This window comes from Salmo trutta, chromosome 17 (genome assembly GCF_901001165.1).
Source record: "Salmo trutta chromosome 17, fSalTru1.1, whole genome shotgun sequence".
NCBI classification, from domain to species: Eukaryota; Metazoa; Chordata; class Actinopteri; order Salmoniformes; family Salmonidae; genus Salmo; species Salmo trutta.
Genome location: NC_042973.1, coordinates 11,056,506 through 11,081,744, shown reverse-complemented (window position 1 = coordinate 11,081,744; position 25,239 = coordinate 11,056,506). Strand labels below are relative to the sequence as shown.

Genomic DNA, 25,239 nt, shown 5'->3' with positions numbered 1-25,239 from the left:
GCCACTCCGGCAGTTCAGCGCTGTCTGGCCACTCCGGCAGTTCAGCGCAGTCTGGCCACTCCGGCAGTTCAGCGCAGTCTGGCCACTCCGGCAGTTCAGGGCAGTCTGGCCACTCCGGCAGTTCAGGGCAGTCTGGCCACTCCGGCAGTTCAGGGCAGTCTGGCCACTCCGGCAGTTCAGGGCAGTCTGGCCACTCAAATACTGCCCCCTATCCCCAACAGGTTTTAAGCCATTGTGCCACAACTTTGGAAGTATGCTTGGGGTCATTGTCCATTTGGAAGACCCATTTGCGACCAAGCTTTAACTTCCTGACTGATGTCTTGAGATGATGGTTCAATATTTCCACATAATTTTCAATCCTCATGACGCCATCTATTTTGTGAAGTGCACCAGTCCCTCCTGCAGCAAAGCACCCCCACAACATGATGCTGCCACCCCCGTGCTTCACAGTTGGGATGGTGTTCTTCGGCTTGCAAGCTTCCCCCTTTTTCCTCCAAACATAACGATGGTCATTATGGCAAAACAGTTTTATTTTTGTTTCATCAGACCAGAGGACATTTCTCCAAAAAGTATGATCTTTGTCCCCATGTGCAGTTGCACACCGTAGACTGGCTTTTTTATGGCGGTTTTGGAGCAGTGGCTTCTTCCTTGCTGAGCGGCCATTCAGGTTATGTCGATATAGGACTCGTTTTACTGTGGATATAGAAACTTTTGTACCTGTTTCCGCCAGCATCTTCACAAGGTCCTTTGCTGTTGTTCTGGGATAGATTTGCACTTTTCGCACCAAAGTATGTCCATCTCTAGGAGACAGAACGCGTCTCCTTCCTGAGCGGTATGATCCCATGGTGGTGTTTATACTTGCGTACTATTGTTTGTACAGATGAACATGGTACCTTCAGGCATTTGGAAATCGCTCCCAAGGATGAACCAGACTTGTGGAGGTCTACAATTTCTTTCTGAGTTCTTGGCTGATTTATTTTGATTTTCCCATGATGTCAAGCAAAGAGGCACTGAGTTTGAAGGTAGGCCTTGAAATACATCCACAGGTACACCTCCAATTGACTCAAATGATGTCAATTAGCCTGTCAGAAGATTCTAAAGCCATGACTTAATTTTCTTGAAATTTTCATGCTGTTTAAAAGCACAGATAACTTAGTGTATGTAAACTTCTGACCCACTGGAATTGTGATACAGTGATTTATATGTGAAATAATCTGTCTGTAAACAATTGTTGGAAAAATTACTTGTGTCATGCACAAAGTAGATGTCCTAACCGACTTGCGAAAACTATAGTTTTTGAACAAGAAATTTGTGGAGTGGTTGAAATAAGAGTTTTAATGACTCCAACCTAACTGTATATCTCTCTATTGTCAGGGAATATTTTGGAACTGATTTCCAATATTAAAATCAATTGGAGCTGATTTGCTGGTGTTTTTACAGTCTTATATCAATTATAACTGTATATCAATGATAAGACATGCATGATTCATGTATGACATGCATAAGACCAACATGCAAGGAATGAAATAATAATTAGTATTATTATTATATTAACTCTACTTCTGCATGCATATTAAATCAAATAAAAGTTTATTGGTCGCTTACACAGTTTAGCAGATATTATAGCAAATATTTGACATTTTACTGCATTGTTAGGAGCTAGTAACATAAGCATGTTGCTTCTCCCGCTATAATATCTGCTAAACTGTGTAAGCGACCAATAAACTGTTATTTGATTCTAACCAACTTGCGAAAACTATTGTTTGTTAACAAGAAATTTGTGGAATGGTTGAAAAAACGAATTTTAATGACTCCAACCTAAGTGTATGTAAACTTCCGACTTCAAAGGTATGTGTATTAGAATATATATGTGTATTATTATGTGTATTAGAGTATGTATGTGTATTATATGTGCATTATATTATATGTGTATTAAAATGTTGTTTTATGCTATATATGTGTATTAATATGTGTATGTGTATTAAAATGTATATTATAATATATATATATATATGTATTAAAATGTTTATGTGTATTAAAATGTGTATTATAATATATATATGTGTATTAAATGTGTATGAGTATTGAAATGTGTATTAGAATATGCATGTGTATTAAAATGTATATTATAATATATATATATATGTATTAAAATGTGTATTATAATATATGTGTATTAAAATGCGTATTAGAATATGTATACTCAAGAGCTCTGAAAACAATGCATTCGGCTTCCCTGGCAAATCCTGATTCAAGTTCTCAAACACAATGACTGTATTCTTCAGATGTCATCCTCGACCAGAATTGGACAGCCAGACTCACAAAGTTGAAACCCAATGACATTATTGACCCAATGGTCAAAATGTCAAAATCCTACCTGTCTTTTCCCGTTTCATTTTTGAAGAGCACGTCAAACTCCAGCATCTTGAGGGGGGAGATGACGTAGATCTTGAGCTTGGGAAGCAGCTGGTTGATCAGACGCAGGTTGTTGAAGACCCTGCCCTTGCCGTCGCGCCGCATGGAGCTGGTGGGTCCCCAGAAGAGGAAGACACAGTCCTGGTTGGCGTTGAGTAGCTCCTGCCGTCTCTGCAGCACCCTCTGCACGCTGGAGTGGGCGATGACACGCAGGCTAGTGCGCCAGCCCACATCCTGTTTGAAATTGTTTCCGTTCGGGGCATTGTTCATGCGGATGACGCATTCGGTGCGGTCAATTTCGTCCCCTCGGTTACTGCCGGTAAGATGGCCCGAGCTGGACACCAGGGCACAGCAGTTACAGTGCATCCTCAGAGGCTGGGGGGGAGGTCAATAGGTCAAAGATGGTATAGTACAGTGAGGTCAGGGTTTACATTGGCCCTTAAACAACATAAAAATGCATGCTTCCTTCTTTCCTTGCCCTGAAATTTTGTGGCTAACACCATTGGACAAGTGAAAGCACGGTACCCACCACATTGCTCAAGCTTATCAGAAGGCAGATGAGAAAGAACGATGCATGTTTGAAATTTTCAAACAGAATCTGCACTCTCTGGGGCTGAGCAAAGCACAAAGGGTCTTCTACAGGAATCACACAATCCATTATCATTCAATAGAATGTGAGACCATATTCACTGAGGACATTTTGCCTGAGTATCTTCCTATGCCTTTAACAAAATAACTACAAGTGTTTAAAAGTGAATGCAATCCTCCCTCTCTGTCATCGAGGTCAATGGACACATGGAGGAGTGACATCCATGGCATTAGATTCAAATCTCCCTGCCAAGAGGAAAACTGTACTTCCCAAAATCCAATAGCACAATCAATACCCTCAACAGTACGGAGTAGAAGGCTAGGCAAAAGGGCATCCATCTCTAATAGTAAAAACCCTGAGACCCTCTCATGAAATATTCTAAGGCTTAATGCAGAGGTCCATTGGCATTCAGAGTTGTACTCTGGACTTCATGCTTGAGTGGGGCTGTGGGGTTTGTGCATACATTCATATACTACTGTATACATACAGGTGAGATTACCGACTTCACTGCCTCACTGCCTCCTGATCCCATTCTACTGTTTACACATCTCTTCCTTTAATCTCTGTGATTCCACACATATTAATTACCAAGGAAACTTAGAGGAAATGGAGATGGCCCTGAGCACGATGTGGGAAGTGTGTGTGAAGACACAGAAGACAATGAAGACAGAAGATAATGAAGACAGAAGATAACGAAGACAGAATATAACGAAGACAGAATATAATGAAGACAGAAGATAACGAAGACAGAAGATAACAAAGACAGAATATAAGGAAGACAGAAGATAATGAAGACAGAATATAACGAAGACAGAAGATAACGAAGACAGAATATAACGAAGACAGAAGATAACGAAGACAGAATATAACGAAGACAGAAGATAACGAAGACAGAAGATAACGAAGACAGAAGATAATGAAGACAGAAGATAACGAAGACAGAATATAACGAAGACAGAAGATAATGAAGACAGAATATAACGAAGACAGAAGATAACGAAGACAGAATATAACGAAGACAGAATATAACGAAGACAGAAGATAACGAAGACAGAAGATAACGAAGACAGAAGATAATGAAGACAGAATATAACGAAGACAGAAGATAACGAAGACAGAAGATAATGAAGATAGAATATAACGAAGACAGAAGATAACGAAGACAGAATATAACGAAGACAGAAGATAACGAAGACAGAAGATAATGAAGATAGAATATAACGAAGACAGAAGATAACGAAGACAGAAGATAACGAAGACAGAAGATAATGAAGATAGAATATAACGAAGACAGAAGATAACGAAGACAGAAGATAACAAAGACAGAAGATAATGAAGACAGAAGATAATGAAGACAGAAGATAACAAAGACAGAAGATAATGAAGACAGAAGATAATGAAGACAGAATATAACGAAGAAGAAAAAAGTTTTGGGCGGAGCCAGAAAGTTGGCTTTCAGAAATATTACAATGTAAACTTACTTTTAATCCATCTGTCTGCATATTTCAAGACATGGCATATGGAGGTTTAGTGAGATACCAAATGGGCTGGATGATTCTCTTCATCACCCATCTTGAAAAAACGTATACTAAAAAAGTGGAAATCAATCAATCCGCCATCATTAACACAATGGAAAAATTATTTTATTCAAATATTAAAAAAGCATGGACGACAAATAAAAACAAATGGATACAATTTAAGGCCAAGTGGCAAACAATAATGCAGGCATTAGGGATGGGGGTATGAGCATGTGGGTCTGGGCAGATGTGATGTTGTGATTGTTTGTGTTTGTCTGTAAATTGTTGTTTGTATGTATAAGTTTGTATATCGATAAAAAATTCAATAATAATAATAATAAAAATGTATTATATTAAAAAACATATAATAATAATGAAATCCCTGCAGCCTAAGGTTGTCTTTTCTGTCCTGATGTGTCCGGATGAGTGATCAGGGTACTCCTATCATGGTAACATGCATCACAGGATGGGAATTTTCATTTCGAACTTCAAACTATAGCCTTTTTCCTAGCAATAGTGTGGATGTATCGTTCCTTTGTGCTAGCCAAACATCCTACAAGTAGACAAGAAATAATTACACGCCCCGCCACACAATTATAGCCTACCCAATCTCTTGCCGTGCTACGAAAATAACTAGGGAAGACATATCTTCTTAATGTCTGCAGATATGGAACACACACTGCCCATGGCAAGACAAACCACTCTTTTTACTAATCCATACTTAATGCAGAACAATGCAATACAAGAAAATGATGGCAGACGTGCAATTCATGTTGGTTTAGTTCCATTATTCTCACTGTCGGTAGGTCTACATGCGTGTCACTTCTGATGAAGTGCAACAGTTTTCTCCTGGTAGCTTATTCGCATCTCTGAGGCTGTGCTGCTTTCTTTGTCTGAACTGAGTATGTTTATGTGTCAACATTTCCCAGCACATTCATTTCTCTGACGACGAGTCAAGATATAAGATTGAAATTTGGATTTGACATGATGTAATTGTTTTTATATATATTTTTTTAAACGTTAAGGAATATCAGGGCAGCAAATGCAGACATTGCCCAAGCAATAACATTCAACTCTATTAATGTATCGTACTTGTGACCTGGAGCATCAGGGAAATTCTCCCGGTATTAAGTGTTTTTGCAAGGAAGACTAAATTGTCTTTGACAGTCTATGCCCAGAGAGCTTCTGTCAGCTCAATGATTCTACGCGGAAATAGCAATGACTTATCAACCTTTATTCTGAGGAAAAGGTTGAAACTGAGAATCTTTAAGAGGGGAAACCTCATCAAAAAGTATTCTCAAACAACACTGTTGAGAATCTGTGTGAGCTAAGCCCTTTTCCCGGTACAACTAGCTTATCAGTAGTAGTCATCTTGTTATGGGCTAGGTTGAACTTATGTGTTACAAATAGACGAATGGGACAGTACAGAAGGAGACTCTGTCATGCCAGTATGTCTGCAAGGGTTGTATAAACATGTTTTGCACAAGTGGATGGTTTAGGACAAAGTCACGCTTGAGTTACTGTTCAGCAAGTTCCAGTTTCTGTACGAAACGGGGAGAATGCAGTCAACGTCGAAGTGAAAATATCAGGATGCAGAGGAAGAGCCCTTCCTGGGCCATTTCCCTTTATATAGGAAGAACTGTGTGACTTTGCTATTCAGCTGGGTGAATAACTCCGTTTTTTAGTTTTGTCAGTCTTTACCTACATCTGATTACATTTTCACCATTTAGCAGACACTCTTATCAAGAGAGACTTACAGTAGCGAGTACATAAATTTTCTTCATACAGGTCCCCAGTGGGAAATGAACCTACAACCCTGCCATTGGAAGCACCATGCTGTACCAACTGAGCCACACAGGACCATAATAGATTAGAACCTAACATCACATTATTGAATCAAATGTTATTACATAGATTCATCATTATGGAAGTTTCCTGATTGAAGCCTTGAAATGAAACAGGAAGTAATATAAGAATTGTGCAGATCGATGCATTTTCAACATGTTAGTTTTAGATGTGTTACATTATGAACCAATTTCACTCACAGGATTGGCTGAGGGGAGAACGGCTCATAATAATGGCCGGAATGGAGCAAATGGAATGGTATCAAACACCTGGAAACCATGTGTTTAATGTATTTGATACCATTCCATCCATTTCGCTCCAGTCATTAGAACAAGTCCATTCTCCCCAAATGAAGGAGCCACCAACCTCCTATGATTTTCAATATGAGCACACCTACCTACAGTCTGCAGTAGGAACTTGACTAATACGACCGTCTGTCTCACCCATCATTTATAAAAGGAAACGATTCGTATGCCACTCAAACTGTACATCCCAAATGGCACCCTATTCCCTATATAGTGCACTACTTTTGACCAGGTCCCATAGGAAATAGGGAGCCATTTAGGATACAGACCCAGAGTTAGCATGGTAGTGGGACGTTGGCAGGTTCAGACTTCATATAACGCTAATGTGGAGTATATTAGATTAGCTGAGCTACAATACATAGACCACAGAGCTCACAGCACACAGTTACAGCTCCAACTCAGTCAGTTACCACCCACAAAGCAACTGGTCACTATCATCCTGCTTAGACTCTACCCAGGAAACCAGGGTCATAATTGCTTTGAGAACGACGCCATCCATTTACTGTAGCTTCTCTCATTCTTTCTGTTTAGCTAGCTACCGTTAGCTACCTCCAAGAACACTCATACACAGCACCCGAGGTAGACAGATGTCTCAATTTCCAGTCTTGCAGTTCTGGTACATGTAATATTTCAGAAACAATGGTCTGACTTGTGAGACTAAGAGCACAGAGCCCTTCCTTTATGATTTGTTTGATCTATGACGCTTATATGTTTATGTAATTGAAATGTATGTGTGTCTACATCAAATCATTTTTTTGTGTGTGTGTGGGGGGGGTGTCTTTTTCAGTAAATTGTTACAGTATGTCTGATATTTGTCTTAATAAACATTGTTCCCCGCTATGCTGCTGTCTTGATTGGACCAGGCCTCTCTTGAAAAATAGATGTTATCTCAATGACACTAACCTGGATAAATAAAGGTTCAATAAAAAAATGAAAAAGCAATATGTTTTAGATCAGATTAAGAAAAATTCTGAAAAATAGCAATATTCAGAACTTGTGTAACAGCGAAGGCCGTTTGACTTTGAAGACAATGCACTGAGGGGGGAAATTGAATTGGAAATCATACGGTACTTATCTTTTCCATTAATTTGCTATTGTGAAATATTGCTTGATCTACAAAACAGATGGTCTGGGACGTGGACTTCTCTCAACATAAAACCATTTTTGAGGTTTGAAAAGATCTGACAAACAACATTGTTTTACTGTAATGTCCCTTTAAGATGGATTGGCAATTGTTAATACAGTTGTTTCTTCTAATCTAATGTAATACAGAACGTTTGATTAAAGCACATGCATTCTCAAAGCTCCATTAACACAAGAAACACAGAAGCAGTCATTTTGACTACATATGAATTTAAAATTCACATTTTTAAATCAAAACTCCTTTTGTCCTCAACTTTTTATAAATAAGTCTCTTCACCACATGTATGTTGTTAGAATGTAACATGTCACTCAATGGGTGACATGTCTGGTCAGTACGCAGGCCATGAAAGAACTGGGACATTTTCAGCTTTCAGGAATTGTGTACAGATTTTTGCGCCACGGGGCTGTGCATTATCATGCTGAAACATGAGTTGATGGCTGCGGATGACTGGCACGACAATGGGCCTCAGGATCTCGTCACGGTATCTCTGTGCATTCAAATTGCCATCACAGACTGTGACAAGGAGATGGGGAAAATTACTGTGAATTTGCCTGCCAACTGATCTACGCATGGTCTGAAAACGCGGCCTTGCAAGTGTTGACTTGATCACGTCGACCTTGGAGAGCGAGATCACCCAGTCCTCTGGGTCGGTGGGGGCCCTCACATATGGTACGGTGTTGTTATTGTCGAAGCATACATAAAATGCGTTAAGTTCACCTGGAACAAAGACATCGTTGGGCAGATCACGGCTGTGTCTTCCCTAGTACCCTCCTGTACTCCCTGGCTGCATCACTGGCTGCATCACTGGCTGCATCACTGCTTGGTATGGCAACAGCACCGCCCTCGTTTGCATGGCGCTACAGAGGGTGATTGGGAAATCCCGGTACATCACTGGGGCCACCTCTATATGAGGCGGTAGAAAAGAAGGCCCAGAAAACTGTTAAGGGCTCCAGCCACCCAAGCCATAGACTGTTCTCTCTGCTTCCGCATGGCAAGCGGTACCGGTGCATCAAGTCTGACACCAAAAGGCTCATGAACAGCTTCTATCCCCAAGTGATAACACTGATAAATAGCTAACAGAATGGCTACACAGACTATCTTGTATTATTTATTTTAATGCACACTCACAGGACTCTACAGAAGCACACTGACACTCCAACACACTAATTACATGCACACACATTTATACTGAGTCTACACACTCACTCACATTCAATCATCATATACACTGCAGCTACTCTGTTTATCATATATCCTGATGCCTAGTCACCTTAGCGCTATACATATCTGCCTCTATCACTCCAGTATCCCTTCACATTGTAAATATGGTATTGGAACAGACCCTGTATATAGCTTCTTACTTTCCCGACTCAAGTAAAAGTGAAAGTCACCCAGTAAAAAACTACTTGAGTAAAGGCCTAAAAGTGTTTGGTTTTAAATATACTTAAGTATCGAAAGTAAATATAATTGAAAAATATACTTAAGTATCAAAAGTAAAAGTATAAATCATTGCAAATTACTTATATTAAGAAAACCAGACGGCACAATTTTCTTGTTTTTTATTAATTTACAGATAGCCGGGGGCACTCTCCAAGACATAAACAAATCATTTGTGTTTAGTGAGTCCACCAGATCAGATGACCAGGGATGTTCTTTTGATAAGTGCATGAATTGGACCATTTTCCTGTTCTGCTAAGCATTCGTCATGCAAAAAGTACTTTTGGTTGTCAGGGAAAATGTATGGAGTAAAAAGTGCATCATTTTCTTTAGGAATGTAGTGAAGTAAAAGTAAAAGTTGTCAACAATATAAATACTCAAGTAAAGAACAGCTACACAAAAAATGTCTTAAGTACTTTACACCACTGCTTGTGCACATCATATTAAAACTTGAAACAAAAACTGCAGGTTTCCACTTAGATCCAAGATAGAGAACACAGTTGCCTCTCATAAATTGATTATATTCATTGCTTCCTGTCAGCTTCCTGTCAGCTTCCTGTCAGCCCCGTCTATCTATCAGTTCATGAAGAAGTGGTGCTCTTGGATTAATGAGGACTGGGATCCTTTGAAAAATGTCTATCAGTGAGGAGGAAGTACAGCAGCAGCACAACCAATGGGTTACGTGTGTTAATGACATCCAGAGGACGATGTCCAATAAGGTTAGCCTTGGTTCGGTTGAGCATTGATCTAGCTAGTCTCTGTCTAGACCTTTAGGTTATGTGGTTAACCTTTTCCTGCAGTGGGCTAAATCACGGTCACAAAGAGTGATTCTTGGTAGTCTTAAACAAATTTACTTTTGAAACAAAAGTATACACCTCACACACATGGTTAAGGGCTTAAAAAAATAAGACCCCTGTACCAGTTGTAATGTATTACATTTTGAGTTTGCACCCCAATATTACACTTTATATACATCATAGAAGACTGAAATATAACAAAACTGTTTGACAAAGAAACACCAGGTTTTCGTCTGGTTTAAAAAAAAAAAATCTTTACTAATAATCTTTACTAATTTACTAATAATCTTTAAAATCTTTAATTAAGAAATAAGGAAAAATATTAACATTCCACCCATGAGGCCAAAGAGGGCGCTTTTGGTCATTGACTGCAGGAAAGGGCTACGATATCAGATTGATATCTTAGGCAGGAATACACTGATTCTCTTTGTTAGGAATTGTACATGTACTAGTTTTGTCTGGTGTTCTATAAAACGGGTAAAGGGCATCACTGACAGGGAGTCTCAAAAATAAGTATGTTCTGCACTTCTGGTTTTCTTTGGTTATCTACATGTTTCTGGCTAGTTCTTATAATTACAGCATCAAAAAGGCTGGAATAATGAGTCATGAACCCACACACATGTGCGAAAACACACATGCACACACACGTGCGAAAACACACATGCACACACACAGACTCACAAAGACACACAGACTCACAAAGACACACACACAAAGACTCGCATACACACACACACACACACGTGTTAGCAGGGAGATTTACAGAAAAGACAGGTTTTGTGATTACCATGTGTAAAGGCCAGTGCCGATGGATGCTGCTCACTACTGTTTAAAGGTCAACATCTCTTTAACAGGAACAGGCAAAGCAACAGAGGAGTGGTGGAGGGAGAGGGGGGAGAGGGGGGTGAGAGGGGTAGAGGAGGAGAGGGGAGAGGGAGGATAGGAGAGAGCAGAGGTGAGTCAGAGGATGGAACTGTGATGTTGTCACTAAATGTATCTAGTCTACCGTGTGTGTGTGTGTGTGTGTTCATGCTTGTTTGTGTGTGATACTCTGCAGCTATAATCAGATTGTCAATGCTGAGAAAGCAAGAGGGAGGGATATTCTCAGAAAAGAAGGCACTGTGGCAGTGGAGGAGAATGATAGATACAAACAGAGAGAACAAGGAGAAAAATAACAATGGGAGGAGCATCGATTAATTAGAACATCTGATTACAGTTTTTTCCAACTGCTTACACACGTTTTCAAAACGGGTCTCCTTTTTTCAAAACTCTACACACAATTCCCAAAACTGCACACACAAAATGCAAAATGCCTCCCATCTCCTTCAAAATGTAACACTGCATTCAAAATGCCATAAACACATGTCAGAATGAAGCATTTGCATCAAATGGCAAACACTGCTTTCATAATAGTACATTTTTGGATATACCATGTAAACACTGTTGTTCTAAATCTAAAGCTCTTTGGTCTTTCATAGGCTTATATCTACATTTCAATACAATGTTCTACAGTGAAAGTAATCTGCTGAGAGGGGTAACAAGTACACTGTAAACACCAATGCAATGTAGAAATAGAAAATATTTATTAGGCCAAACATTACTGTTGTATACAATAGCATACAACAAAACCATAAACATATGTAAACCAAAAGTATATTCTTTAGAATACAATAAATAACTCAATTGTGTGTGTGGGGTCCCGGGGGGGCAGTCCAGGAATTGGTAGGGGGGGGAGGGCAGTCACCAGTGCTAAGCTACGCTTCATCTCTTCTCCGGGCTGGGTCTGGCCACAATACTTCGTCCACATCACAAGATACGTTTTCTCTTGCCAAACATCGAGGGAAGTATCTCCTAGCATGGCGTATCCAACCTTGGACAGAGGCAACCTCTATGTCCCCACATGTGTCCTCCATTGCCTGGAGAAGCGGCATGCGGGCATAGGGTTGGCGATCATACACTTTCCAGCGCCAGGCTGAGAATAATTCCTCTATGGGATTTAGAAAAGGTGAATATGGGGGTAGGTACAAAACTACAAATTATGGATGGGTGGCAAACCAGTTTTGGACCAGAACAGCCCGGTGAAAACTAACATTGTCCCATAAAACCACAAATCTAGCAGGCTCCTGATCTGGATCAGGGACAAGCATTGTATAAATTGCATCCAGAAAAGTGAGCATACTGTATGGCCGGTGTTGTACGGACCCAGTGTGGCATTGTGATGGAGGACCCCGTTTTGAGTGATGGCAGCACACATAGTTATATTACCCCCACGCTGTCCAGGGACATTGGTAATTGCCCTCTGTCCTATTACATTTCTTCCGCGGTGCCTGGTTTTGGTGAGGTTGAAGCCAACCTCATCCACATAAATACATTCATGGCGAATTACATGGGCATCCAGATCCAATACTCTCTGTAACAGACAAAAGGATATACAGATGAGTAAATATGGTATGTCTGAAGTACTGGAAGTAGTGTTGCATACATACCTCTACAAAGTCATGTCGCATATTCTTGACTCTGTCAGAGTTTCTCTCAAATGGCACCTTGTAAAGTTGTTTCATCGTCACTCGGTGCCGTTGGAGGATGCGTTGTATGGTCGACAGGCTTACAGCATTGATGTTGTTAAATATGGTGTCATTATTCAAGATATGCTCTCTTATCGCTCGAATCCTAATTGCATTGTTGGCCAAAACCATATTTATAATTGCAGTCTCTTGTACATCTGTAAACAAGCGTCCTCGTCCTCCATGATGTCTTTGCCTTTCCACTCTGTACAGAATTCAAACACAGTATGTGTTCAGCATAGGAACTGTAAACAATGTACAAAAAAATGTAGTACAGCATGATAACCAACCTCATTCATCCAATGCAGTGCAGTAAATGGATGGCTTAGAGTTACAAATGTTTATGCAATACTATGCAGTCATACATATTTTACAGTACATTACTGTAATGCTAAAATAGTCATTAGATAGTTGCATACCTGTTCTCATTTCTGAAGGTTTGAATTATGGACGCCACTGCAAATCGACTCAAGTTGGGCTGGACTCTCAGAATGACAAGTGTGTGCAAAGCTGTCATCAAGGCAAAGGTTGGCTACTTTGAAGAATCTCAAATGTTAAATATATTTTGATTTAACACTTTTTTTGGTTACTACATGATTCCATATGTTTTATTTCATAGTTTTGATGTCTTCACTATTATTCTACAATGTAGAATTTTTATTTATTTTTTAAATAACTTGAATGAGTAGGTGTGTCCGAACTTTTGACTGGTACTGTATGTAGCGGACATGAGTCGGGAATTTTTGTATATTTGGATGTTGCAGTAATAGGACCTAGGCCTAGCATTTGAGCGAGCGAGAGAGAAAATTATTTTGATAGCTAGCACTGATCCCAATGACTCGACTGCTCCGAAATGGAGAGAAAGAGAACTGCTCATTTTCAGGGATTCACAAGGCTCAATTGAATTTCCTGAAGCAGCAGGAAAATTCTCTGCAACAAAAGAGTGATCAAGTTAAGGTCCAACCTTTGTATGGAGATTTGATGAGCAACTATCTTCATTTACTCCCGTTACGGCCAGGTGGAACTTCCAAAAAAAGGTTGAAATAAAAATGTACAAGCAACTGAAAAGATGTCTATTCCTGCACCTCCAATGTAAATCATTCATTACTGCCACACACAGGTCGGAAGTCTACAACAGCTCAATACACTGGAGGTGCTGAATAGGCATTTTTGTTCGGTAGCTTGTAAATGTGTATTTAGAACTTTTTTGGATGTACATACCGGCCAAAACGGGAGTAAATGAAGATAGTTGCTCATCGAAACTCCATATTGTATTTGGTGAGTAACGAACGTATTTTGACATTATAACGCTTGCAGAGCTGTCTATTGGAAGTCTGAATCGGAGCTTCCTGGGAGTTAGAGAGGAAACACGTCATATTCATTGTCTAAAGCTCTAAAGCACAGATAGTGGGGCAGGAACTGTGTGGTACGTGGTACGTAGGAGGTAAAAAGGAATAACCTCTCCTGTTATTCATCATGATTAAAGGAAAACTCAACCCAAAAACTATCTTTTGGTATTTGTTTCACTAGTCCATTGTTGACATAGTCCCAAAATGTTTTGCTTATCATCAATCGAGTTTTCAAGATATATAACTTTCAAACTACAGAAATGATACCCGTTGATGCATTTTGCATCATATGACGCAAAATGCAGCATCATAAGATACAAAATGAAAACATTTTGGAACTATGTTAACAATGGACTAATGAAACAAATACCAAAATGTGTGGCCTTTATCAGCCTCCAGGATCAGACATAAATAAGCTAGAGCTCACATATCCAACACCATCACCACCACCACCACTACCACCACCACAACAACCACCACCACCACTACTATCACCACTACCACCACCACTACAACCACCACCACCACTACCACTACAACCACCACCACCACCACCACTACTATCACCACTACCACCACTACCACCACCAACACCTAGCTCACAGATCCACCACCATCACCACCACCACCACCACTACCACCACCACTACAACCACCACCACCACAACCACCAACACCACCTAGCTCACAGATCCACCACCACGACCACCACCACTACCACCACAACCACAACCACCACCTAGCTCACAGATCCACCACCACTACCACCACCACCACTACCACCACTACTATCACCACCACCACCACCACCACCACCACCACCACCACTACTATCACCACCACCACCCCCACTACCACCACCAATACTGTCAGCACCACCACCACCACTACCACCACCACCACTACTACCAACTACCACCACCACTACTATCACCACCACCACCACCAATACTATCATCACCACCACCACTACTATTACCACCCCCACCACCACCACCACTACTATCACCACCACCACCACTACTACCAACACCACCACCACCACCACCACCACTTTCACCACCACCACCACTACTATCGCCACTACCACCACCACCACTACTATCACCACTACAACCACCACCATCACCACTATTACCAACACCACCACCACCCCCACCACCACCCAGCTCAGTGGAATGAAAGAAGGTATGCACATAAGTTAAGGAGTCATAAATAGACTCCTTCAGTAAATACTGTATAACTCTGTCCTCATTTTGAAAGAGATGTCTCATGCAGCTGGGGCTGTATTGGGGTTAGTTGTGGGGTTGTGTACACCACACGCGTGTGTGTGTATGTGTGTGATCAAGAATCCCTGCAGCAGAGGCCCATTCCAACCGTCTCTGGGTGGGTCTGGAGATTTATACCAGGCTCAAAGGCTCTGAGTGCAGAGAGTGATTGATGCCAGGCTCAAAGACTCTGAGTGCAGAGAGTGATTGATGCCAGGCTCAAAGACTCTGAGTGCAGAGAGTGATTGATGCCAGGCTCAAAGACTCTGAGTGCAGAGAGTGATTGATACCAGGCTCAAAGACTCTGAGTGCAGAGAGTGATTGATACCAGGCTCAAAGACTCTGAGTGCAGAGAGTGATTGATACCAGGCTCAAAGACTCTGAGTGCAGAGAGTGATTGATACCAGGCTCAAAGACTCTGAGTGCAGAGAGTGATTGATACCAGGCTCAAAGGCTCTGAGTCCAGAGAGTGATTGATACCAGGCTCAAAGGATCTGAGTCCAGAGAGTGATTTTCTGGATCTAATGGAAGCTACAGTACAGAGCTAAAGTTGAGAGTCCCCACAGGGGGAGAGCAGACTCTGAGATAAGGCAGTCCGCGATTGATGAAGTACAGCATACATCATGCAGCTATACTGCCAGCTGTCAATAGGATGGCAAAGGACAACAAAAGGGAAGATTTTTCAATACATAATAAATACAGATGTTGCATCTTAATTTGATCACCCTGTTGCAGGAGAACTTTCCTTCAATGCAGGAAATATAAAACCTGTAGGGTATTTGAGGTATAAAAAAGGCTTCTGAAGTTTGTAATTTCCACTTTGAAATTGCCGACTTGATTTTCCCTTATGAAAAATGTATCAACCCCTACAAAAATATCCATAAAATATAATCCACATAATAATTCACATTTCCTGTTGCTGCGGGATTCTTTTCCTGCTGTAGCACACGGACTCAAATGAAGATCCTACATGTGTGTCAGACACAATATTATGAGATGGGGAGAATGAGAACAACAACTAGATGTGCTCACTGTGCTGTCTTTTCTTGGATTTAGACCAAATATAACACAAAGTAAAAACTTATTTCTATCCTGTTTAGTCCAAGTTACTCAATTCTTTCATCCATCACATTCTAGCTCTTGGCTGGGAGTGGACTTTAAATTGCTTCTGATTTTCTGGAAAAGTTTGGGAAGCTGGAAGAACAGAGGACTTAGTTGTGCTGCACATGTACAGTACAATAGCAGCCAAAACTCTCTGAAGCTTGTAACCATTCAACCGTGAACAGAACAGCTCCAGACACAGCTCCTGATTTTATCCTGTTCTCAACTCCTGTCCTTTGTAGCCTCTCCTTGTCTGGCGCCACCTGAGAGACGCAGTGTCCTTTCACGGTGCCGTGGTTCACTACTCCTGTATCACTCACACCCTGAGGGAGCCAGGAAGACAGGCAGAGGAGACCTATCTTTTCTGCATTATGATACACTATACAGTATCTACAAAAGTATATGGACACCCCTTCAAATTAGTGGATTCGGCTATTTCAACCAAATCCGTTGCTGACAGATTTATAAAATCGAGCACACCGCCATGCAATCTCCATAGACAAACATTGTCAGCAGAATGCCTTACTGAAGAGCTCAGTTACTTTCAATGTGGCACCGTCATAGGATGCCACCTTTCCAACAAGTCAGTTTCATCAAATTCCTGCCCTGCTAGAACTGCCCCGGTCAACTGTAAGTGCTGTTATTGTGAAGTGGAAACGTCTAGGAGAAACAACTGCTCACAGTGGTAGGAAGTAGTAGAACACACAAGCTCACAGAACTGGACCGCCGAGTTCTGAAGCGCGTAGCACCAAAATAAATTCTTTACTCGGTTGCAACACTCACTACCGAGTTCCAAACTGCCTCTAGAAGCAACTTCAGCACAAGAACTGTTCATCAGGAGCTTCATGAAATGGGTTTCCATGGCCGAGCAGCCGCATACAAGTCTAAGATCACCATGCGCAATGCCAAGCGACGGCTGGAGTGGTGTACTTGTATTTGTATTTATTATGGATCCCCAAGGCAGCAGCTACTCTTCCTGGGGTCTGGAAAGATTAAGGCAGTTATAGAATTGTAAAAACATTACAATATATTCATAACAGATTTCACAACACACTAAGTGTGTGCCCTCAGGCCCCTCATCCACTACCCCATATCTACAACACAAAATCCATGTGTAAGTGTGTGTATAATGCGTATGTTATTATGTGTGTGTGTGTGCATGTTTGTGTTGCTTCACAGTCCCCGCTGTTCCATTAGGTGTATTTTTATCTGTTTTTTAAATCTGATTCTACTGCTTGCATCAGTTACCTGATGTGGAATAGAGTTCCATGTAGTCATGGCTCTACTGTATGTAGTACTGTGCGCCTCCCATAGTCTGTTCTGGACTTTGGGACTGTGAAGAGACCTCTGGTGGCATGTCTTGTGGGGTATGCATTCGTGTCTGAGCTGTATGCTAGTCGTTTAAACAGACAGCTCGGTGCTTTCAACATGTCAAATACAAGTCGTGATGAAGTCAATCTCTCCACTTTGAGCCAGGAGAGATTAACATGCATATTATTAACGTTAGCTCTCTGTGTACATCCAAGGGCCAGCCGTGCTGCTCTGTTCTGAGCCAATTGCAATTTTCCTAAGTCCCTCTTTGTGGCACCTGACCACACGACTGAACAGTGGTCCAGGTGCGACAAAACTAGGGCCTGTAGGACCTGCCTTGTTGATAGTGCTATTAAGAAGGTACAGTAGACAACATTTTATTATAGACAGACTTCTCCCAATCTTAGCTACTGTTGTATCAATATGTTTTGACCATGTTTACAATCCAGGATTACTCCAAGCAGTTTAGTCACCTCAACTTGCTCAATTTCCACATTATTTATTACAATATTTAGTTGAGGTTAGGGTTTAACGAATGATTTGTACCAAATACAATGCTTTTAGTTTTTGAAATCTTTAGGACAAATGTATTCCTTGCCACCCATTCTGAAACGAACTGCAGCTCTTTGTTGAGTGTTGCAGTCATTTCAGTCGCTATAGTAGCTGATGTGTATAGTGTTGAGTCATCCGCATACATAGACACACTGGCTTACTCAAAGCCAGTGCCATGTCGTTATTAAAGATTGAAAAAAGTAAGGGGCCTGGACAGCTACCCTGGGGAATTCCAGATTCTACCTGGATTATGTTGGAGAGGCTCCCATTAAAAAACACCATCTGTGTTATGTTAGACATGTAACTCTTTATCCACAATATAGCAGGGGATGTAAAGCCATAATACATACGTTTTTCCAGCAGCAAACTATGATCGATAATGTCAAAAGCCACACTGAAGTCTAACAAAACAGCCCCCACAATCTTTTATCATCATTTTATCTCAGCCACTCATCAGTCATTTGTGTAAGTACTGTGTTTGATGAAAGTCCTTCCCTATAAGAGTGTTGAAAGTCTGTTGTCAATTTGTTTACTGTAAATTATCCTTGTATCTGGTAAAACACAATTTTTTCAAAACTGTTACCAATCAGCCTGTTGGTAACAGGCTGATTGGTCGGCTATTTGAGCCATTACTATTCTTTGTTAGCGGAATGACTTTCTCTTCCCTCCAGGCCTGAAGGCACACACTTTCTAGTAGGCTTAAATTTAAGTTATAGCAAATAGGAGTGGCAATTTCATAAACATGTCAAGTGCAACGTCTGTTTGCTCCTCATTACACACCACAGACCAACAAATATTATTTACATCAACAACACAGGAATCACTACAAAACTTATTGTATGACCTCTTACACACTATATTAGGCCCAGCCTTTAGAACATTGGTTTTCCTACTATATTGCCATCACTACAAGCAATGGATCTGTATACTGCTTTCAAGCAAATTTCTGCAGCATTAGTAAAGATGTGATCAATACATGTTAATGATTTCATTCCTGTGCTGTTTGTAACTACCCTGGTAGGTTGACTGATAACCTGAACCAGGTTGCAGTCACTGGTTACAGTTTGAAGCTTTTTCTTAGGTGGGCAGCTTGATGAAAGCCAGTCAATATTTAAATCACCAAGAAAATATACCTCTCTGTTGATATCACATACATTATCAAGCATTTCACACATGTTATCCAGATACTGTCTGTTAGCACTTAGAGGTCTATAGCAGCTTCCCACAATAATGGGCTTTAGGTGAGGCAGATGAACCTGTAGCCATATTACTTCAACAGTATTTAACATGAGATCCTCTCTAATCTTTACAGGAAAGTGGGTCTGAATATAAACAGCAACACCTCCACCACTGGCATTCTGTTATAACCTTGTATTGCTACCACTGTATCATCAAAGGTATTGTCTAAGTGAGTTTCAGAGATAGTCAGAATATGAATGTCATTTGTTACTAGCATGTTATTAATTTCATGAACCTTGTCTCTTAAGCTACATATGTTAACGTGGGCTATTTTGATTACTTTTCTGGGATACTTGCTTGCTTGTAAAGCTCGCCGACAGTGGACTCTGGAGCAGTGGAAACGCGTTCTCTGGAGTGATGAATCACGCTTCCCCATCTGGCAGTCCGACGGACGAACCTGGGTTTGGCGGATGCCAGGAGAACACTATCTGACCCAATTCATAGTGCCAACTGTAAAGTTTGGTGGAGGAGAAATAATGGCCTGGGGCTGTTTTGCATGGTTTTGGCTACGCCCATTAGTTCCAGTGCAGGGAAATCTTAAAACTACGGCATAAAATGACATTCTAGACAATTCTGTGCTTCCAACTTTGTGGCAACAGTTTGGGGAAGGCCCTTCCTGTTTCAGCATGACAATGCCCACGTGCACAAAGCGATGTCCATACAGAAATGGTTTGTCGGACTTGACTGGCCTGCACAGAGCCATGACCTCAACTCCTTTGAACACTCTTGTTGCTGAATGGAATGGAAGCAAGTCCCCGCAGTAATGCTCCAACATCTAGTGGAAAGCCTTCCCAGAAGAGTGGAGGCTGTTATAGCGGCAAAGGGGGACCTAACTCCATATTAATGCCCATGATTTTGGAAATGTTCGACGAGAAGGTGTCCACATACTTTTGGTCATGTAGTGTAAGTTAGTCCCTGGCTACAGAACCAACATGCACAATACTATGAGTATGCTATGCATCTTCATTCATTCAGGAACAACAACAACCAAAATCCAAAGGAACCAACAACAACCCATGCAGCCCCCCATTTTGTCTGACTGGAGAACTTTTACTGGGGTTGAGGAATGGGGTTGGTAGGGTTTGTCTGTCTGCTGTGTGTGTGTGCGCGTGTGCGTGTGTGTGTGTGTGTGTGTGTGTGTGTGTGTGTGTGTGTGTGTGTGTGTGTGTGTGTGTGTGTGTGTGTGTGTGTGTGTGTGTGTGTGTGTCTGTCTGCTGGTGTGTGTGTGTGTTTGTTTGTTCAAAGGGCAGATGCCATCTTAATCAGACAGCATTATGAAAGGCACTATCAATGGCTTCATTTGATATTTTGGAACAATACACAGCTTGATTGTTACACAGCCTGAAGTTAAAGGAGCAATAGCTTTCTCCTACAGGGGATGGTTACCAAAACACATCATGAGCCTTTTGATCCACTTTCAGGTCAACACTGTGTTCTCCGCCATAGCTCTGTGAGTATGAGAAATGAAAAGTAGGCTAGTATATGAATAAAGCTACTGTATATGATATACAGGTTAGGTTAGCTCTTGTATGAGACTACTTGGGAAGCTTTTGAAGATTTATGCACAGGATGCTTCTCCTTAAAATACGTTTTCTCATTAAATATTTTATGTCAGGCACACGCATAAATTATGAATTTGGAGAAAGCGTATTAAACTACAGAGAGAATTTGGAGATGGGGCTTCCCTGTCGAGACCTATACGGCCAAGCTCGAAGAGACTACTGCAGTAATATAGGAGACAACATTGTCTAGACTACACTCAAGTACTTATCATAAAGAAAGAAAACAATATATTCAGTTCTGTCATGCATCTGTTTCCCAATTCAAATAACAACTACTAAAAGTAAGTAATTCACATCTGAATTGAAGAAAAAGTGCATAGCTGAAATATATTCTGATGGTCAAAACAGTGCACAGTTCAGATGTAGGATCTTAATTTGACCAGTTTCGTTTTTGATTATTAAAAAAAGTAATTATTCTAACATGAAATTAGTTGTGATAGGCTACAATAGGCTATAGTTTAGGTGTACACTTGTATGTTGTAATGGAGATCAATATCTATCTTGTGTTATAAAGCAATATAAAACAATGGTTGTTGATGTGTACGGCTGCATTTCAAATACATTTTTGTACATTGTAATGTCAAAGTAGGATCTACAGTAATAGGACAGTTATTCTCTCTTGTGCTTTAGTGTTTAAGCGAGCGAGAAAGAGAACTGCAGCTTTTCAGTGACTTTATGTAAATCACAAGGCTCATTTGAATTTCCTGCAGTGCAGAAAAATTCTCAGCGACAACACATTAACCAAATTAAGATACTCCACCTGTACATCAAAAAGGAAAATAGTTGAAGAAATGGCACATAGTATATTGGACAGATAGACCTAAAGTACACCAATACAGCAAAGTACACTGACAGCCCCTAAACTGGCCCCAAACCAAACCCTGTATAATCTACAACCTGTTATAATTGCATTGCTTTCACGACAAATAAATACAATTCATCTGACTACCAATCATCCTAGTTGACTGCTTTGGAAACGGAACTCAAACACACTGCAAACGGTTACCATTATCAAAGGCCTATACCCAGTCAGTCTGGCTCAAGGGAATTCCCCAAAGCTTTAGCAAGAAGCCATTTCAAGTGTAGCCTACAGTACCTGGGCTATTCATATTCATGTGAGCTGACCTGCCAGCATTACCTGAACGACAACTGAATACATATCAGGAGGAGCAGCATGAATTATAAATGCACAACATCACTAGAGCAATCAATGTGCCTCTCAGGTGCCTGATGCCCAACATATCGGGTAAGGCCACAGATAACAACTGGACTCAAAAGACACGGAATCGATTAGCCCTCATCTTAGTTTGTTTTAAATGGATGTAGTTCAGTCCTTGAGCTGTTCTTGTCTATTAATGTTCTGTATTCATGTTTCATGTTTTGTGTGGACCCCAGGAAGAGTAGATGCTGCTATTGCAACAGCTAATCGGACTCTTAATATAATACCAAAACACCAATACCAATTGATTGAACCTTAAACAGACTGTATGAAGATGTGTGTGGCAACGAAGGGCCTCAGGGAATTGAAAAGTCTAGTGATCATGCGGTAAACAGTGCTTTGGAAGATAGGATTTACTGAATACCGAAAATGTTGAAATATCTAGGCTACAAAGCCTTTGGAATAAATGAAACATGCAACAACCTCTGTCTGCTGACAGCATTGGTTGTCCATACATTCTTTCTACAGAAAACCACATTATTAGTCAGTAGGGCTGGGCAGTATACCTTATTTTACTATATACCACTATTGATGCAGGAACCTGTTTGGGTTTTTACTTTACCTTGCATAACGGTATTTCAATGTTTGTTTTGTTAAATGTGATATGCAAATCAGGCGTATGTAACGGACGTTTTTATGGTTTACTCCGTTTGTTACTTGAGTCTTCTTTCTCCCTCTCCTCCTGCTGCACGCTTGCATCCCACACCAAGCCCCGCCGCTTGTCACTCAAGGAGAGAGCACTCTGTCAGTCATTCTGCCGTCTGCATGGTCAGATGCAGAAAGATGTTGGTGACAACGATGCTGCTTTCTACAAGCGTTCTATAATGACACTATTAGTTTGTGTATCTTACTGTCTGAAAACTACTGTCTGCTTGTTTGTCTTTTCTTAGCAAGTTCTGTCTAGAATAAATTGTTAGCTTGCTAAATGATCTAAGTCAGAGCAAACGTATCTAGCTAATACAGCCTGGTACCCGTGCTGGTGTAGGCCTAGATAAGCATGTTTTTTTGCGCGATGGTATCTTCCAAATCAGAGAGGAGTAGTCGAAGCATGAGTATGTTAACTAGCTACATGAGGTAAGAAAACATGTCATATAACATCTAATTAGGTTTCCCTGGAAACACTGACCAACACTTTAACTCCGACACTGTCAATAATTCCTTCCTGGTGTATTCATTCGTTGTCATGTCAAACATTGTATTTAAGGTGCTGCCCACTATATTCCAACTATAGAATTAGATTAAACATTCTATTGCCATGATTCCAATAGTTCACCAATTAACTAAGCCTAGATCGGTTTGCCCATATTATACATCTCTGTGGGGTACAGTGTGGAAATGATAACAAAAGTGCAGGAAATGCAGAAATGTATTGAACGTTTTTTTTGTTTGAAGTTGGATTGAACAATATAAAACATTCAGGTTTGAGAAAGCCCTATTGAAATCACTTAGAATTTCCACCCTAGGGTCATGAACTACTCATAAAGAATATTTAGAACTTTTATTATTCAAAAACATGAAATACTGCCAAATACCACAATACTGTAATTTAAAATATATATATATATAGTGATATGATATTTTCGCCATATCACCCAGCCCTAATAGTCAGCCTACTGCTTACCTGTTGATTGATGAGTCCAGTGTAGCCCTCTAGAGTTGATGATAGGGCTCTTAGTGGTTTAGGTTGCGCGTTCCCGGGCTTCTCTGAGTGAAACTCTGACGTGTCGGTGAAGCTGTTGTTGTACACAACCATAAGAATGGTACCCATGGTAATAACGATAATGCCGATAACCCCATGGCACTATAATATGGAGGGAATTGGTAAAATCATGAGGTACTCAACCGGTTTGCAAGAAGAAGAAAAAGCAGTATACTGTAACCTGTCCATTACAATACTATTAGTTCGCCTAATTTCAGTTTATGTGACAAAACAAGTCAATGTATAGTGTAGAGATTCATTGTACCATCTAAACAGCTGTGAAATATATTTTCAATAACCAAAAATATTGTATTTTCAGCTGTTTGAAGCTATAAGGCCTAAAGAAAACCGAAAAATAACTCAATTGAAGAACGGGATGCATATAAATAGTGCACACAGAACAGCTCTACCACTTCTTAGACTTGCTTTGAAAGAGAATGACAGATACATCTCATATTTCTATGTTCATTTTTGTCCGGTCCCCAAAAAGCTACATATCGTAGCTTTAGTGACTTATTTATAGCATTTCTATTGTACAATATAATGACAAATGAGACATTTTAAACTCTGTTAACAGCTTAGAAAAAATGGTTATGTGATGACAAATAACAGCATATATCTTCTTTCTGTGATTACATTTCATAGTTCTCATCTCATCCACTAGGCCTACTTAAAACAACAGATGCGCTCTATGATTTAAAAACAATGACAGCTGTGCACTCTGGAACACTTTAAATTATAATCTTTAAATCCATCATCCAACCCATTGTTACAGAGAGAGGGGAAAATGTTTAAATAGGAGAGTACAGTAGACAAGACTAGCAGCACGATACTGTAGAAGTAGGCTAAATGTCTATTTTCCCCTTAACTTCGATCTTTCCAAGAGTTTTTAAAAAAAACCTACCACTAGTGTCTTCATTTTGTGGATGTCCTCAGTAAATTGTCCACTTTACATCACGGTTTAGAAACCCGAGCATCCACGTTGCTGAAAACGTTGCAGCCCGTCCACGATTGCGCCAAATAATACCTGACTTTCCACCAGTGACAAGGAGCGCATGCCTCAGTGTAGCGGATTAGCGCTGCGCTGATACAGTAATCACTTCTCTCCCTCTCGCAGAATCCAGAGCGCTCAGTCGGTAACTCCGCATGGTCATAATGAACGCAGGGTTCAAGTATGGCACAATTTCCTATAGTTCAAATTATTGATTGGGGACATCTTTACTGAGGAATGTGATTGTTTCTCTTGAGTGTGTTTGAAATCTTGTATATTTGTATTATGTTGTATTTGGAAATTGTGTATGCAGTGCTCCCTTATAAAATAGACCT

General features: G+C 40.5%; 1 protein-coding gene across 1 annotated transcript in view; it reads right to left on the bottom strand.

Moving 5' to 3' along the window:
* Positions 1-25,015, bottom strand: part of st6galnac5b (ST6 (alpha-N-acetyl-neuraminyl-2,3-beta-galactosyl-1,3)-N-acetylgalactosaminide alpha-2,6-sialyltransferase 5b) — a 34,909-nt gene extending 9,894 nt beyond the window's left edge. The window contains exons 1-3 of the mRNA XM_029695619.1: positions 24,818-25,015; positions 23,836-24,015; positions 2,378-2,790 (exon numbers count right to left, since the gene is read on the bottom strand). Of these exons, the coding sequence (XP_029551479.1) occupies positions 2,378-2,790; positions 23,836-24,015; positions 24,818-24,832 (608 nt within the window). The 5' untranslated portion in view covers positions 24,833-25,015. The remainder of the gene's footprint in view (positions 1-2,377; positions 2,791-23,835; positions 24,016-24,817) is intronic.
* Between the last annotated feature and the right edge of the window lie 224 nt (positions 25,016-25,239).